The sequence below is a fragment of the Salmo salar genome, chromosome 28 (assembly GCF_965601325.2).
Source record: "Salmo salar chromosome 28, fSalSal1, whole genome shotgun sequence".
Classification (NCBI taxonomy): domain Eukaryota; kingdom Metazoa; phylum Chordata; class Actinopteri; order Salmoniformes; family Salmonidae; genus Salmo; species Salmo salar.
Window position 1 is genome coordinate 42,449,110 of NC_138318.1, and position 13,530 is coordinate 42,462,639.

At 46.8% G+C, this 13,530-nt stretch overlaps 1 protein-coding gene across 1 annotated transcript in view; it reads right to left on the reverse strand.

Moving 5' to 3' along the window:
- Positions 1–2,572: 2,572 nt before the first annotated feature.
- LOC100306827 (mediator of cell motility 1) overlaps positions 2,573–13,530 on the reverse strand; it is a 30,533-nt gene continuing 19,575 nt past the window's right edge. The window contains 4 exon segments of the mRNA NM_001165366.1: positions 2,573–2,679; positions 2,706–3,528; positions 4,982–5,086; positions 10,412–10,488. Coding sequence (NP_001158838.1) covers positions 3,397–3,528; positions 4,982–5,086; positions 10,412–10,488 — 314 coding nt within the window. The 3' untranslated portion in view covers positions 2,573–2,679; positions 2,706–3,396.

Sequence of the window (13,530 nt, forward strand, 5' to 3'; positions counted from 1 at the left end):
CCGAGGACCCTCCTGAACGGGGACAGTAGGCTGAGGACCCTCCTGAACGGGGACAGTAGGCTGAGGACCCTCCTGAACGGGGACAGTAGGCCGAGGACCCTCCTGAACGGGGACAGTAGGCCGAGGATCCTCCTGAACGGGGACAGTAGGCTGAGGACCCTCCTGAACGGGGACAGTAGGCCGAGGACCCTCCTGAACGGGGACAGTAGGCTGAGGACCCTCCTGAACGGGGACAGTAGGCTGAGGACCCTCCTGAACGGGGACAGTAGGCTGAGGACCCTCCTGAACGGGGACAGTAGGCTGAGGACCCTCCTGAACGGGGACAGTAGGCTGAGGACCCTCCTGAACGGGGACAGTAGGCCGAGGACCCTCCTGAACGGGGACAGTAGGCCGAGGACCTTCCTGAACGGGGACAGTATGCTGAGGACCCTCCTGAACGGGGACAGTAGGCCGAGGACCCTCCTGAACGGGGACAGTAGGCTGAGGACCCTCCAGAACGGGGACAGTAGGCTGAGGACCCTCCAGAACGGGGACAGTAGGCTGAGGACCCTCCTGAACGGGGACAGTAGGCTGAGGACCCTCCTGAACGGGGACAGTAGGTTGAGGATCCTCCAGAACGGGGACAGTAGGCTGAGGACCCTCCTGAACGGGGACAGTAGGCTGAGGACCCTCCTGAACGGGGACAGTAGGCTGAGGACCCTCCTGAACGGGAATAATAAGTTGAGGGCTAGTCCCAATTAGCTCCCTAACCATTCCCTTTAGCCCTATCCAATGCAGATCTGCAAGGTGTTAGCCAAGGGGAAGGGGTGGGGACTGCATTGGTACCGACTGATTGAATACAGTTCTCCCCTGCTGAAGTAAGGAGATACCATCTCAGACAAAGTTGGGGGACCAACAGATCAGAATAGGTAAAATACTCTAACATTACATATAACCGCCAGTCCACTGTAAACATCCTGCACGTGGCTTTATGAAGTTAACGGTGGTAGCTAGTCGCTACCTAGGATGCTATTCTCAGAGGCTTTATGAAGTTAACGGTGGTAGCTAGTCGCTACCTAGGATGCTGTTCTCAGAGGCTTTATGAAGTTAACAACGGTGGTAGCTAGTCGCTACCTAGGATGCTATTCTCAGAGGCTTTATGAAGTTAACAACGGTGGTAGCTAGTCGCTACCTAGGATGCTATTCTCAGAGGCTTTATGAAGTTAACAACGGTGGTAGCTAGTCGCTACCTAGGATGCTATTCTCAGAGGCTTTATGAAGTTAACAACGGTGGTAGCTAGTCGCTACCTAGGATGCTGTTCTCAGAGGCTTTATGAAGTTAACGGTGGTAGCTAGTCGCTACCTAGGATGCTGTTCTCAGAGGCTTTATGAAGTTAACAACGGTGGTAGCTAGTCGCTACCTAGGATGCTGTTCTCAGAGGCTTTATGAAGTTAACGGTGGTAGCTAGTCGCTACCTAGGATGCTGTTCTCAGAGGCTTTATGAAGTTAACGGTGGTAGCTAGTCGCTACCTAGGATGCTGTTCTCAGAGGCTTTATGAAGTTAACGGTGGTAGCTAGTCGCTACCTAGGATGCTATTCTCAGAGGCTTTATGAAGTTAACGGTGGTAGCTAGTCGCTACCTAGGATGCTATTCTCAGAGGCTTTATGAAGTTAACGGTGGTAGCTAGTCGCTACCTAGGATGCTGTTCTCAGAGGCTTTATGAAGTTAACGGTGGTAGCTAGTCGCTACCTAGGATGCTATTCTCAGAGGCTTTATGAAGTTAACGGTGGTAGCTAGTCGCTACCTAGGATGCTATTCTCAGAGGCTTTATGAAGTTAACGGTGGTAGCTAGTCGCTACCTAGGATGCTGTTCTCAGAGGCTTTATGAAGTTAACAACGGTGGTAGCTAGTCGCTACCTAGGATGCTGTTCTCAGAGGCTTTATGAAGTTAACGGTGGTAGCTAGTCGCTACCTAGGATGCTGTTCTCAGAGGCTTTATGAAGTTAACAACGGTGGTAGCTAGTCGCTACCTAGGATGCTATTCTCAGAGGCTTTATGAAGTTAACAACGGTGGTAGCTAGTCGCTACCTAGGATGCTATTCTCAGAGGCTTTATGAAGTTAACGGTGGTAGCTAGTCGCTACCTAGGATGCTATTCTCAGAGGCTTTATGAAGTTAACAACGGTGGTAGCTAGTCGCTACCTAGGATGCTGTTCTCAGAGGCTTTAAGGAATTAACAACGGTGGTAGCTAGTCGCTACCTAGGATGCTGTTCTCAGAGGGTTTATGAAGTTAACGGTGGTAGCTAGTCGCTACCTAGGTTGCTGTTCTCGAGGCTTTATGAAGTTAACAACGGTGGTAGCTAGTCGCTACCTAGGATGCTATTCTCAGAGGCCCAAAAGGCAACCAACGGGCTCGGGTCCATTTGGGCCAGGGTTTTACTACCAGGACATTATCATAGCTTGTAAAGCAGTCAGTCAAAGCTCATTTCATTGTCATCATTTCAGTAAAATATGCTGGTTTTTATTATTCCTTTAGTGAGATCACATGAGCGCACAAAGAGTGCAAATGTAATGACGACTTAATGCTTATGCCTTATTTGAAAGTTTAATATTCATTTTAAACGTCTTGTTCAGGAAAACAACAGGGTCATAAGGAACAAGTCGAGTCCCTAAACGAACCCCAAATACTCCCCAATTACCGTCCTCCACCCCGGGGTGGAGGTAACCAAAAACACCCCTTCCCTTCCAACCCAGAAAATAAAAACTCATTAAAAAAATATGCAACTGCACTTCAACCAAAAATTTCAACCCAAAAAAAATCTCTCTGACACTTAAAACTGAGAAGGAGAAGGATGAGGAGAGGGGGAGCGGTGAGGAGAGGGGGAGCGGTGAGGAGAGGGGGAGCGGTGAGGAGAGGGGGAGCGGTGAGGAGAGGGGGAGCGGTGAGGAGAGGGGGAGCGGTGAGGAGAGGGGGAGCGGTGAGGAAAAGAGAAAAAGGTAGGAGACTCATTTCAGAAGCGTTGTTGGATATAATCTCTCTTCTCATTGGCTGGCGGAGTCAGGGTGTATCCAGGTCGTCGTTATGGCAATAGAGGGTCAGGGGTTCGGAGGTACAGTGGCCACTGGGAAGGTTTGTGTGTCCTAAAAGGCACCCTATTCCCTATATAGTGCACTACTTTTGATCTGAGCCCTATTGACCCTGCGATAGACAAGTGTTCTGTCCAAGGGCTTTACTTGCACATCAAAAACTCTCTCTCGCTCTCTCTCTCACACACACACACACTACACCAACAGGAGATTATCCCATAGGACAGGATGAGCTTTTCTGGCTTGGACAAGGCTACTATCAGCACTGGTCAAAAAAGTACTATATAGGGAAGAGGGTGCTATTTGGGAACGTCCAAAGTGGACCACATCAATGTACAATGAGGGCCCCGGCTGCATAGCTAACAGAGCTGTCCTGCCAGTTCCTGCACTGGGACGACTGGGCATAGTTCAGGAAGGAAAAGTTCATCTCTGTTCCACTCTTCCTCAGCTCAGACACAGCCTGGGGGAAAAAAACCACACAATCAAGTAGGAAGAAAACAAGCAACAGTCAGATGTACCCGACCGTTCAACAGTTTGGGGTCACTTAGAAATGTCCTTGGTTTTAAAAGAAAAGCACTTTTTTTTTGGTCCATTAAAATTAACATCAAATTGATCAGAAATACAGCGTAGACATTGTTAATGTTGTAAATGACTATTGTACCTGGAAACGGCAGATTTTTTTAATGGAATATCTACATAGGCGTACAGATGCTCCATTATCAGCAACCATCACTCCTGTGTTCCAATGGCACGTTGTGTTAGCTAATCCAAGTTTATCACTTTAAAAAGGCTAATTGATCATTAGAAAACCCTTTTGCAATGATGTTAGAACAGCTGAACACTGTTGTTCTGATTAAAGAAGCAATAAAACTGGCCTTCTTAAGACTAGTTGAGTATCTGGAGCATCAGCATTCGTGGGTTCGATTACAGGCTCAAAATGGCCAGAAATAAATACATTTCTTCTGAAACTCGTCAGTCTATTCTTGTTCTGAGAAATGAACGCTATTATTCCATGTGAGAAATCGCCAAGGAACTGAAGATCCCGTACAACGATGTGCTACCCTACAGCAGCGCAAACTGGCTCTAACCAGAATAGAAAGAGGAGTGGGAGGCCCCGGTGCACAACTGAGCAAGAGGACAAGTACATTAGAGTGTCTAGTTTGAGAAACAGACGCCTCACAAGTCCTCAGCTGGCAGCTTCATTAAATAGTACCCACAAAACACCAGTCTCAACGTCAACAGTGAAGAGGCGACTCCGGGATGCTGGCCTTCTAGGCAGAGTTCCTCTGTCCAGTATCTGTGTTCTTCTGCCCATCTTAATCTTTTCTATTTATTGGCCAGTCTGAGATATGGCTTTTTCTTTGCAACTCTGCCTAGAAGGCCAGCATCTCGGAGTCGCTGATGCTCCAGATAATCAACTAGTCTTAAGAAGGCCAGTTGTATTGCTTCTTTAAATCAGTACAACAGTGTTTCAGCTGTTCTAACATCATTGCAAAAGGGTTTTCTAATGATCAATTAGCCTTTTAAAATGATAAACTTGGATTAGCTAACACAACGTGCCATTGGAACACAGGAGTGATGGTTGCTGATAATGGGCCTCTGTACGCCTATGTAGATATTCCATTAAAAACTACAATAGTCATTTACAACATTAACAATGTCTACACTGTATTTCTGATCAATTTGATGTTAATTTTTAAAAAAAATGGACCAAAAAAAGAAAAGTGCATTTCTTTCAAATACAAGGAGATTTTTAAGTGACCCCCAAACTTTTGAACGGTCGTGTACGTCACAGGAACAGTCAAATACACAGATCTTCATGCACACAGGTCTGTGTCATGTGATGAATAACTAAAGGTGTACCGCAGATGGCAGATTATTATGTGGTTGTTGATATTCTCGTTACGACTCACGTTCAGCAGCACTCCAATAGGATGACGTCCACAGATGGTGTTGTGGTATTTCTTCAAGTAGTTGGTGAAGGACATGGGGTCCAGTGTTTCTATAATGCCCATACCCTGGAGAGACACGAGAGAGGTATCAGACTGGGTTCTAAACCCCCCTCTAACAGTTGGCTATATAACCCTGGAGAGACACGAGAGAGGTATCAGACTGGGTTCTAAACCCCCCTCTAACAGTTGGCTATATAACCCTGGAGAGACACGAGAGAGGTATCAGACTGGGTTCTAAACCCCCCTCTAACAGTTGGCTATATAACCCTGGAGAGACACGAGAGAGGTATCAGACTGGGTTCTAAACCCCCCTCTAACAGTTGGCTATATAACCCTGGAGAGACACGAGAGAGGTATCAGACTGGGTTCTAAACCCCCCTCTAACAGTTGGCTATATAACCCTGGAGAGACACGAGAGAGGTATCAGACTGGGTTCTAAACCCCCCTCTAACAGTTGGCTATATAACCCTGGAGAGACACGAGAGAGGTATCAGACTGGGTTCTAAACCCCCCTCTAACAGTTGGCTATATAACCCTGGAGAGACACGAGAGAGGTATCAGACTGGGTTCTAAACCCCCCTCTAACAGTTGGCTATATAACCCTGGAGAGACACGAGAGAGGTATCAGACTGGGTTCTAAACCCCCCTCTAACAGTTGGCTATATAACCCTGGAGAGACACGAGAGGGTTTCAGAACCCAGTCTGATACCCCCCTAACAGTTAGCTATATAACCCTGGAGAGACACGAGGGGTTTAGAACCCAGTCTGATACCCCTAACAGTTAGCTATATAACCCTGGAGAGACACGAGGGGTTTAGAACCCAGTCTGATACCCCTAACAGTTAGCTATATAACCCTGGAGAGACACGAGGGGTTTAGAACCCAGTCTGATACCCCTAACAGTTAGCTATATAACCCTGGAGAGACATGAGGGGTTTAGAACCCAGTCTGATACCCCTAACAGTTAGCTATATAACCCTGGAGAGACACGAGGGGTTTAGAACCCAGTCTGATACCCCTAACAGTTAGCTATATAACCCTGGAGAGACACGAGGGGTTTAGAACCCAGTCTGATACCCCTAACAGTTAGCTATATAACCCTGGAGAGACACGAGGGGTTTAGAACCCAGTCTGATACCCCTAACAGTTAGCTATATAACCCTGGAGAGACGAGAGGGGTTTAGAACCCAGTCTGATACCCCTAACAGTTAGCTATATAACCCTGGAGAGACGAGAGGGGTTTAGAACCCAGTCTGATACCCCTAACAGTTAGCTATATAACCCTGGAGAGACGAGAGGGGTTAAGAACCCAGTCTGATACCCCTAACAGTTAGCTATATAACCCTGGAGAGACGAGAGGGGTTTAGAACCCAGTCTGATACCCCTAACAGTTAGCTATATAACCCTGGAGAGACGAGAGGGGTTTAGAACCCAGTCTGATACCCCTAACAGTTAGCTATATAACCCTGGAGAGACGAGAGGGGTTAAGAACCCAGTCTGATACCCCCTAACAGTTAGCTATATAACCCTGGAGAGACGAGAGGGGTTTAGAACCCAGACTGATACCCCTAACAGTTAGCTATATAACCCTGGAGAGACGAGAGGGGTTTAGAACCCAGTCTGATACCCCTAACAGTTAGCTATATAACCCTGGAGAGACGAGAGGGGTTTAGAACCCAGTCTGATACCCCTAACAGTTAGCTATATAACCCTGGAGAGACGAGAGGGGTTTAGAACCCAGACTGATACCCCTAACAGTTAGCTACAGTACCAGTCAAAAGTTGACACACCTATTCATTATAGGATTTTTCTTGATTTTTACTATTGTCTACATTTTATAATAATAGTGAAGACATCAAAACTATGAAATAACACAAATGGATCATGAAGTACCGTAATTTCCGGACTATTAAGCGCACCTGAATATAAGCCGCACCCACTGAATTAAAAAATAAATATTATTTTGAACATAAATAAGCCGCACATGTCTATAAGCCGCAGGTGCCTACCGGTACATTGAAACAAATTAACTTTACACAGGCTTTAATGAAAAACGGCTTGTAACAAAAAATACAAAATTAGCAGTAAGCTTTAGTTGTCTTTTTGCACTGAGTCAATTCCTCACGCTGCTGTTTCCAACGTCTTATCATCGACTCATTAAGACCAAGCTCCCGTGCAGCAGCTCTATTTCCTTACAACAAAAAAGTTGTTTGACCTTAAAACCCGTTCGGCAATTTCATTGGTCTAATGAAAGCGTCATGCCGCCAAAAAACTGAGCACATCACAGAATGTGTTTTAAAGCGGGAAAAATCCATATATTAGCCGCGTCATTGTTTAAGCGTGTTAAACAAATAAAAAATATTTTAGATTCTTCAAAGTAGCATCTCTTTGCCTTGACGACAGCTTTGCACACTCTTGGCATTCTCTCAACCAGCTTCATGAGGTCGTCACCTGGAATGCATTTCAATTAACAGGTGTGCCTTGTTAGAAGTTTATTTGTGGAATTTCTTTCCTTCTTAATGCGTTTGAGCCAATCAGCTGTGTTGTGACAAGGTAGGGGTGGTATACAGAGGATAGCCCTATTTGGTAAAAGACCAAGTCCATATTATGGCAAGAACAGCTCAAATAAGCAAAGAGAAACGACAGTCCATCATTACTTTAAGACATGAAGGTCAGTCAATACGAAAAACTTCAAATGCAGTCGCAAAAACCATCAAGGCCTGTGATGAAACTGGCTCTCATGAGGACCGCCACAGGAAAGGAAGACCCAGAGTTACCAGCCTCATGAGTACCGCCACAGGAAAGGAAGACCCAGAGTTACCAGCCTCATGAGGACCACCACAGGAAAGGAAGACCCAGAGTTACCAGCCTCATGAGGACCGCCGCGGGACAGGAAGACCCAGAGTTACCTCTGCTGCAGAGGATAAGTTCATTAGAGTTACCAGCCTCATGAGGACCGCCACAGGAAAGGAAGACCCAGAGTTACCTCTGCTGCAGAGGATAAGTTCATTAGAGTTACCAGCCTCATGAGGACCGCCACAGGAAAGGAAGACCCAGAGTTACCTCTGCTGCAGAGGACAAGTTCATTAGAGTTACCAGCCTCATGAGGACCGCCACAGGAAAGGAAGACCCAGAGTTTCCTCTGCTGCAGAGGACAAGTGTATTAGAGTTACCGGCCTCAGAAATTGCAGCCCAAATAAATGCTTCACAGAGTTCAAGTAACAGACACATCTCAACATCAACTGTTCAGAGGAGACTGCATGAATCAGGCCTTCATGGTCGAATTGCTGCAAAGAAACCACTACTAAAGGACACCAATAAGAAGAAGAGACTTGTTTGGGCCAAGAAACACAAGCAATGGACATTAGACCGGTGGAAATCTGTCCTTTGGTCTGATGAGTCCAAATGTGAGATTTTTGGTTCCAACCACCGTGTCTTTGTGAGACGCAGAGTAGGTGAACAAATGATCTCCACATGTGTTGTTCCCACCGTGAAGCATGGAGGAGGAGGTGTTATGGTGCTTTGCTGGTGACACTGTCAGTGATTTATTTAGAATTCAAGGCACACTTAACCAGCATGGCTACCACAGCATTTTGCAGTGATAGTCCCTCTAAGCACAAACCAGATGGGATGGCGTATCATTTGTTTTACAACATGACAGTGACCCAACACACCTCCAGGCTGTGTAAGGGCTATTTTACCATGAAGGAGAGTGATGGAGTGCTGCATCAGATGACCTGGCCTCCACAATCACCCGAACTCAACCCAATTGAGATGGTTTGGGATGAGTTGGACCACAGAGTGAAGGAAAAGCAGCCAACAAATGCTCAGCATATGTGGGAACTCATTCAAGACTGTTGGAAAACCATTCCAGGTGAAGCTGGTTGAGAGAATGCCAAGAGCGTGCAAAGCTGTCACCAAGGCAAAGGGTGGCTAGTTTGAAGAATCTCAAATATGAAGTGGAAACGTCTTGGAGCAACAATGGCTCAGCCGCGAAGTGGTAGGCCACACAAGCTCACAGAACGGGACTGCCGAGTGCTGAAGCACATAAAAACCGTCTGTCCTCAGCTGAAACTGCATCTGGAAGCAACATCAGCACAAGAACTGTTAGTCTGGAGCTTCATGAAATGGGTTTCCATGGCCCGAGCAGCTGCACACAAGCCTAAGATCACCATGCGCAATACCAAGCGTTGGCTGAAGTGGTGTAAAGCTCGCCGCCATTGGACTCTGGAGGAGTGGAAACATCTTCTCTGGAGTGATGAATCACGCTTCACCATCTGGCAGTCCAACGGACTAATCTGGGTTTGGATGCCAGGAGAACGCTTCCTGCCCGAATGCATAGTGCCAACTGTAAAGTTTGGTGGAGGAGGAATAATGGTCTGGGGCTGTTTTTCATGGTTCGGGCCCCTTAGTTCCAGTGAAGGAAAATCTTAATGCTACAGCACACAATGACATTCTAGATGATTCTGTGCTTCCAACTTTGTGGCAACAGTTTGGGGAAGGCCCTTTCCTGTTTCAGCATGACAACGCCCCCGTGCACAAAGCGAGGTCCATACAGAAATGGTTTGTCGAGATCAGTGTGGAAGAACTTGACTGGCCTGCACAGAGCCCTGACCTCAACCCCATCAAACACCTTTGGGATGAACTGGAACACCGACTGCGAGCCAGGGCCTAATCGCCCAACATTAGTGCCCGACCTCACTAATACTCTTGTGGCTGAATGGAAGCAAGTCCCCGCAGCAATGTTTCAACATCTAGTGGAAAGCCTTCCCAGAAGAGTGGAGGCTGTTATAGCAGCAATGTTTCAACATCTAGTGGAAAGCCTTCCCTGAAGAGTGGAGGCTGTTATAGCAGCAATGTTCCAACATCTAGTGGAAAGCCTTCCCAGAAGAGTGGAGGCTGTTATAGCAGCAATGTTCCAACATCTAGTGGAAAGCCTTTCCAGAAGAGTGGAGGCTGTTATAGCAGCAAAGGGGGGACCAACTCCATATTAATGCCCATGATTTTGGAATGAGATGTTTGACGAGCAGGTGTCCACATACTTTTTCGGTCAAGTAGTGTATTTTACATATGTTACAGCAGTTCTAGCGAAACGTTTATGTCCCTAGCTTCAACGGTGCAGTAATACTTAACAATATAAGAAAATCCCCATAAATACAGAGAACGGAAATAAGAAATACCTAAATATTACAACAAGCAACGTCAGAGTCCGGAATATATAAAAACAGGTATGATGGTGTATGTATGGACATTATGGACATCTGTCATGTTACTGCCTAGAAAGAACTGAATATCACAATGTGTTTACCATTTTATCAAGGTATATAAAAACAGATATGATGGTGTATGTATAGACATTATGGTAGGAACTGAATATCACAATGTGTTTACCATTTTATCAAGGTGTTCAATGGATCTGTGGATCTCTCCTTGAGCCTCATCATAGTAGGTGTAACAGAACCGTTGGCCTGTGGGAAGGAGGTAAACACATTAACCGTTGGGAAGGAGGAGGTCAACACATTAACCGTTGGGAAGGAGGAGGTAAACACATTAACCGTTGGGAAGGAGGAGGTAAACACATTAACCGTTGGGAAGGAGGAGGTAAACACATTAACCGTTGGGAAGGAGGAGGTAAACACATTAACCGTTGGGAAGGAGGAGGTCAACACATTAACCGTTGGGAAGGAGGAGGTAAACACATTAACCGTTGGGAAGGAGGAGGTAAACACATTAACCGTTGGGAAGGAGGTGGTAAACACATTAACCGTTGGGAAGGAGGAGGTAAACACATTAACCGTTGGGAAGGAGGAGGTAAACACATTAACCGTTGGGAAGGAGGAGGTAAACACATTAACCGTTGGGAAGGAGGAGGTAAACACATTAACCGTTGGGAAGGAGGAGGTAAACACATTAACCGTTGGGAAGGAGGAGGTAAACACATTAACCGTTGGGAAGGAGGAGGTAAACACATTAACCGTTGGGAAGGAGGAGGTAAACACATTAACCGTTGGGAAGGAGGAGGTCAACACATTAACCGTTGGGAAGGAGGAGGTCAACACATTAACCGTTGGGAAGGAGGAGGTAAACACATTAACCGTTGGGAAGGAGGAGGTAAACACATTAACCGTTGGGAAGGAGGAGGTAAACACATTAACCGTTGGGAAGGAGGAGGTAAACACATTAACCGTTGGGAAGGAGGAGGTAAACACATTAACCGTTGGGAAGGAGGAGGTAAACACATTAACCGTTGGGAAGGAGGAGGTAAACACATTAACCGTTGGGAAGGAGGAGGTAAACACATTAACCGTTGGGAAGGAGGAGGTAAACACATTAACCGTTGGGAAGGAGGAGGTAAACACATTAACCGTTGGGAAGGAGGAGGTAAACACATTAACCGTTGGGAAGGAGGAGGTAAACACATTAACCGTTGGGAAGGAGGAGGTAAACACATTAACCGTTGGGAAGGAGGAGGTAAACACATTAACCGTTGGGAAGGAGGAGGTAAACACATTAACCGTTGGGAAGGAGGAGGTAAACACATTAACCGTTGGGAAGGAGGAGGTAAACACATTAACCGTTGGGAAGGAGGAGGTAAACACATTAACCGTTGGGAAGGAGGAGGTAAACACATTAACCGTTGGGAAGGAGGAGGTAAACACATTAACCGTTGGGAAGGAGGAGGTAAACACATTAACCGTTGGGAAGGAGGAGGTAAACACATTAACCGTTGGGAAGGAGGAGGTCAACACATTAACCGTTGGGAAGGAGGAGGTCAACACATTAACCGTTGGGAAGGAGGAGGTAAACACATTAACCGTTGGGAAGGAGGAGGTCAACACATTAACCGTTGGGAAGGAGGAGGTAAACACATTAACCGTTGGGAAGGAGGAGGTAAACACATTAACCGTTGGGAAGGAGGAGGTCAACACATTAACCGTTGGGAAGGAGGAGGTAAACACATTAACCGTTGGGAAGGAGGAGGTAAACACATTAACCGTTGGGAAGGAGGTGGTAAACACATTAACCGTTGGGAAGGAGGAGGTAAACACATTAACCGTTGGGAAGGAGGAGGTAAACACATTAACCGTTGGGAAGGAGGAGGTAAACACATTAACCGTTGGGAAGGAGGAGGTCAACACATTAACCGTTGGGAAGGAGGAGGTCAACACATTAACCGTTGGGAAGGAGGAGGTCAACACATTAACCGTTGGGAAGGAGGAGGTAAACACATTAACCGTTGGGAAGGAGGAGGTAAACACATTAACCGTTGGGAAGGAGGTAAACTGCTAGCTGTAGCTGCTGCCTTGGCAGGAACTAATGGGGATCCATAATAAACCCCAGGAAGAGTAGCTGCTGCCTTGGCAGGAACTAATGGGGATCCATAATAAACCCCAGGAAGAGTAGCTGCTGCCATGACAGGAACTAATGGGGATCCATAATAAACCCCAGGAAGAGTAGCTGCTGCCTTGACAGGAACTAATGGGGATCCATAATAAACCCCCAGGAAGAGTAGCTGCTGTCTTGGCAGGAACTAATGGGGATCCATAATAAACCCCAGGAAGAGTAGCTGCTGCCTTGGCAGGAACTAATGGGGATCCATAATAAACCCCAGGAAGAGTAGCTGCTGCCTTGGCAGGAACTAATGGGGATCCATAATAAACCCCAGGAAGAGTAGCTGCTGTCTTGGCAGGAACTAATGGGGATCCATAATAAACCCCCAAGAAGAGTAGCTGCTGCCTTGGCAGGAACTAATGGGGATCCATAATAAACCCCCAGGAAGAGTAGCTGCTGCCTTGGCAGGAACTAATGGGGATCCATAATAAACCCCAGGAAGAGTAGCTGCTGCCTTGGACAGGAACTAATGGGGGATCCATAATAAACCCCAGGAAGAGTAGCCGCTGCCTTGGCAGGAACTAATGGGGATCCATAACAAACCCCAGGAAGAGTAGCTGCTGCCTTGGCAGGAACTAATGGGGATCCATAATAAACCCCAGGAAGAGTAGCTGCTGTCTTGGCAGGAACTAATGGGGATCCATAATAAACCCCAGGAAGAGTAGCTGCTGTCTTGGCAGGATCTAATGGGGATCCATAATAAACCCCCAGGAAGAGTAGCTGCTGCTCTTGGCAGGAACTAATGGGGATCCATAATAAACCCCAGGAAGAGTAGCCGCTGCCTTGGCAGGAACTAATGGGGATCTATAATAAACCCCAGGGAGAGTAGCTGCTGCCTTGGCAGGAACTAATGGGGATCCATAATAAACCCCAGGAAGAGTAGCTGCTGCCTTGGCAGGAACTAATGGGGATCCATAATAAACCCCAGGAAGAGTAGCTGCTGCTTTGGCAGGAACTAATGGGGATCCATAATAAACCCCAGGAAGAGTAGCTGCTGCCTTGGCAGGAACTAATGGGGATCCATAATAAACCCCAGGAAGAGTAGCTGCTGCCTTGGCAGGAACTAATGGGGATCTATAATAAACCCCAGGGAGAGTAGCTGCTGCCTTGACAGGAAC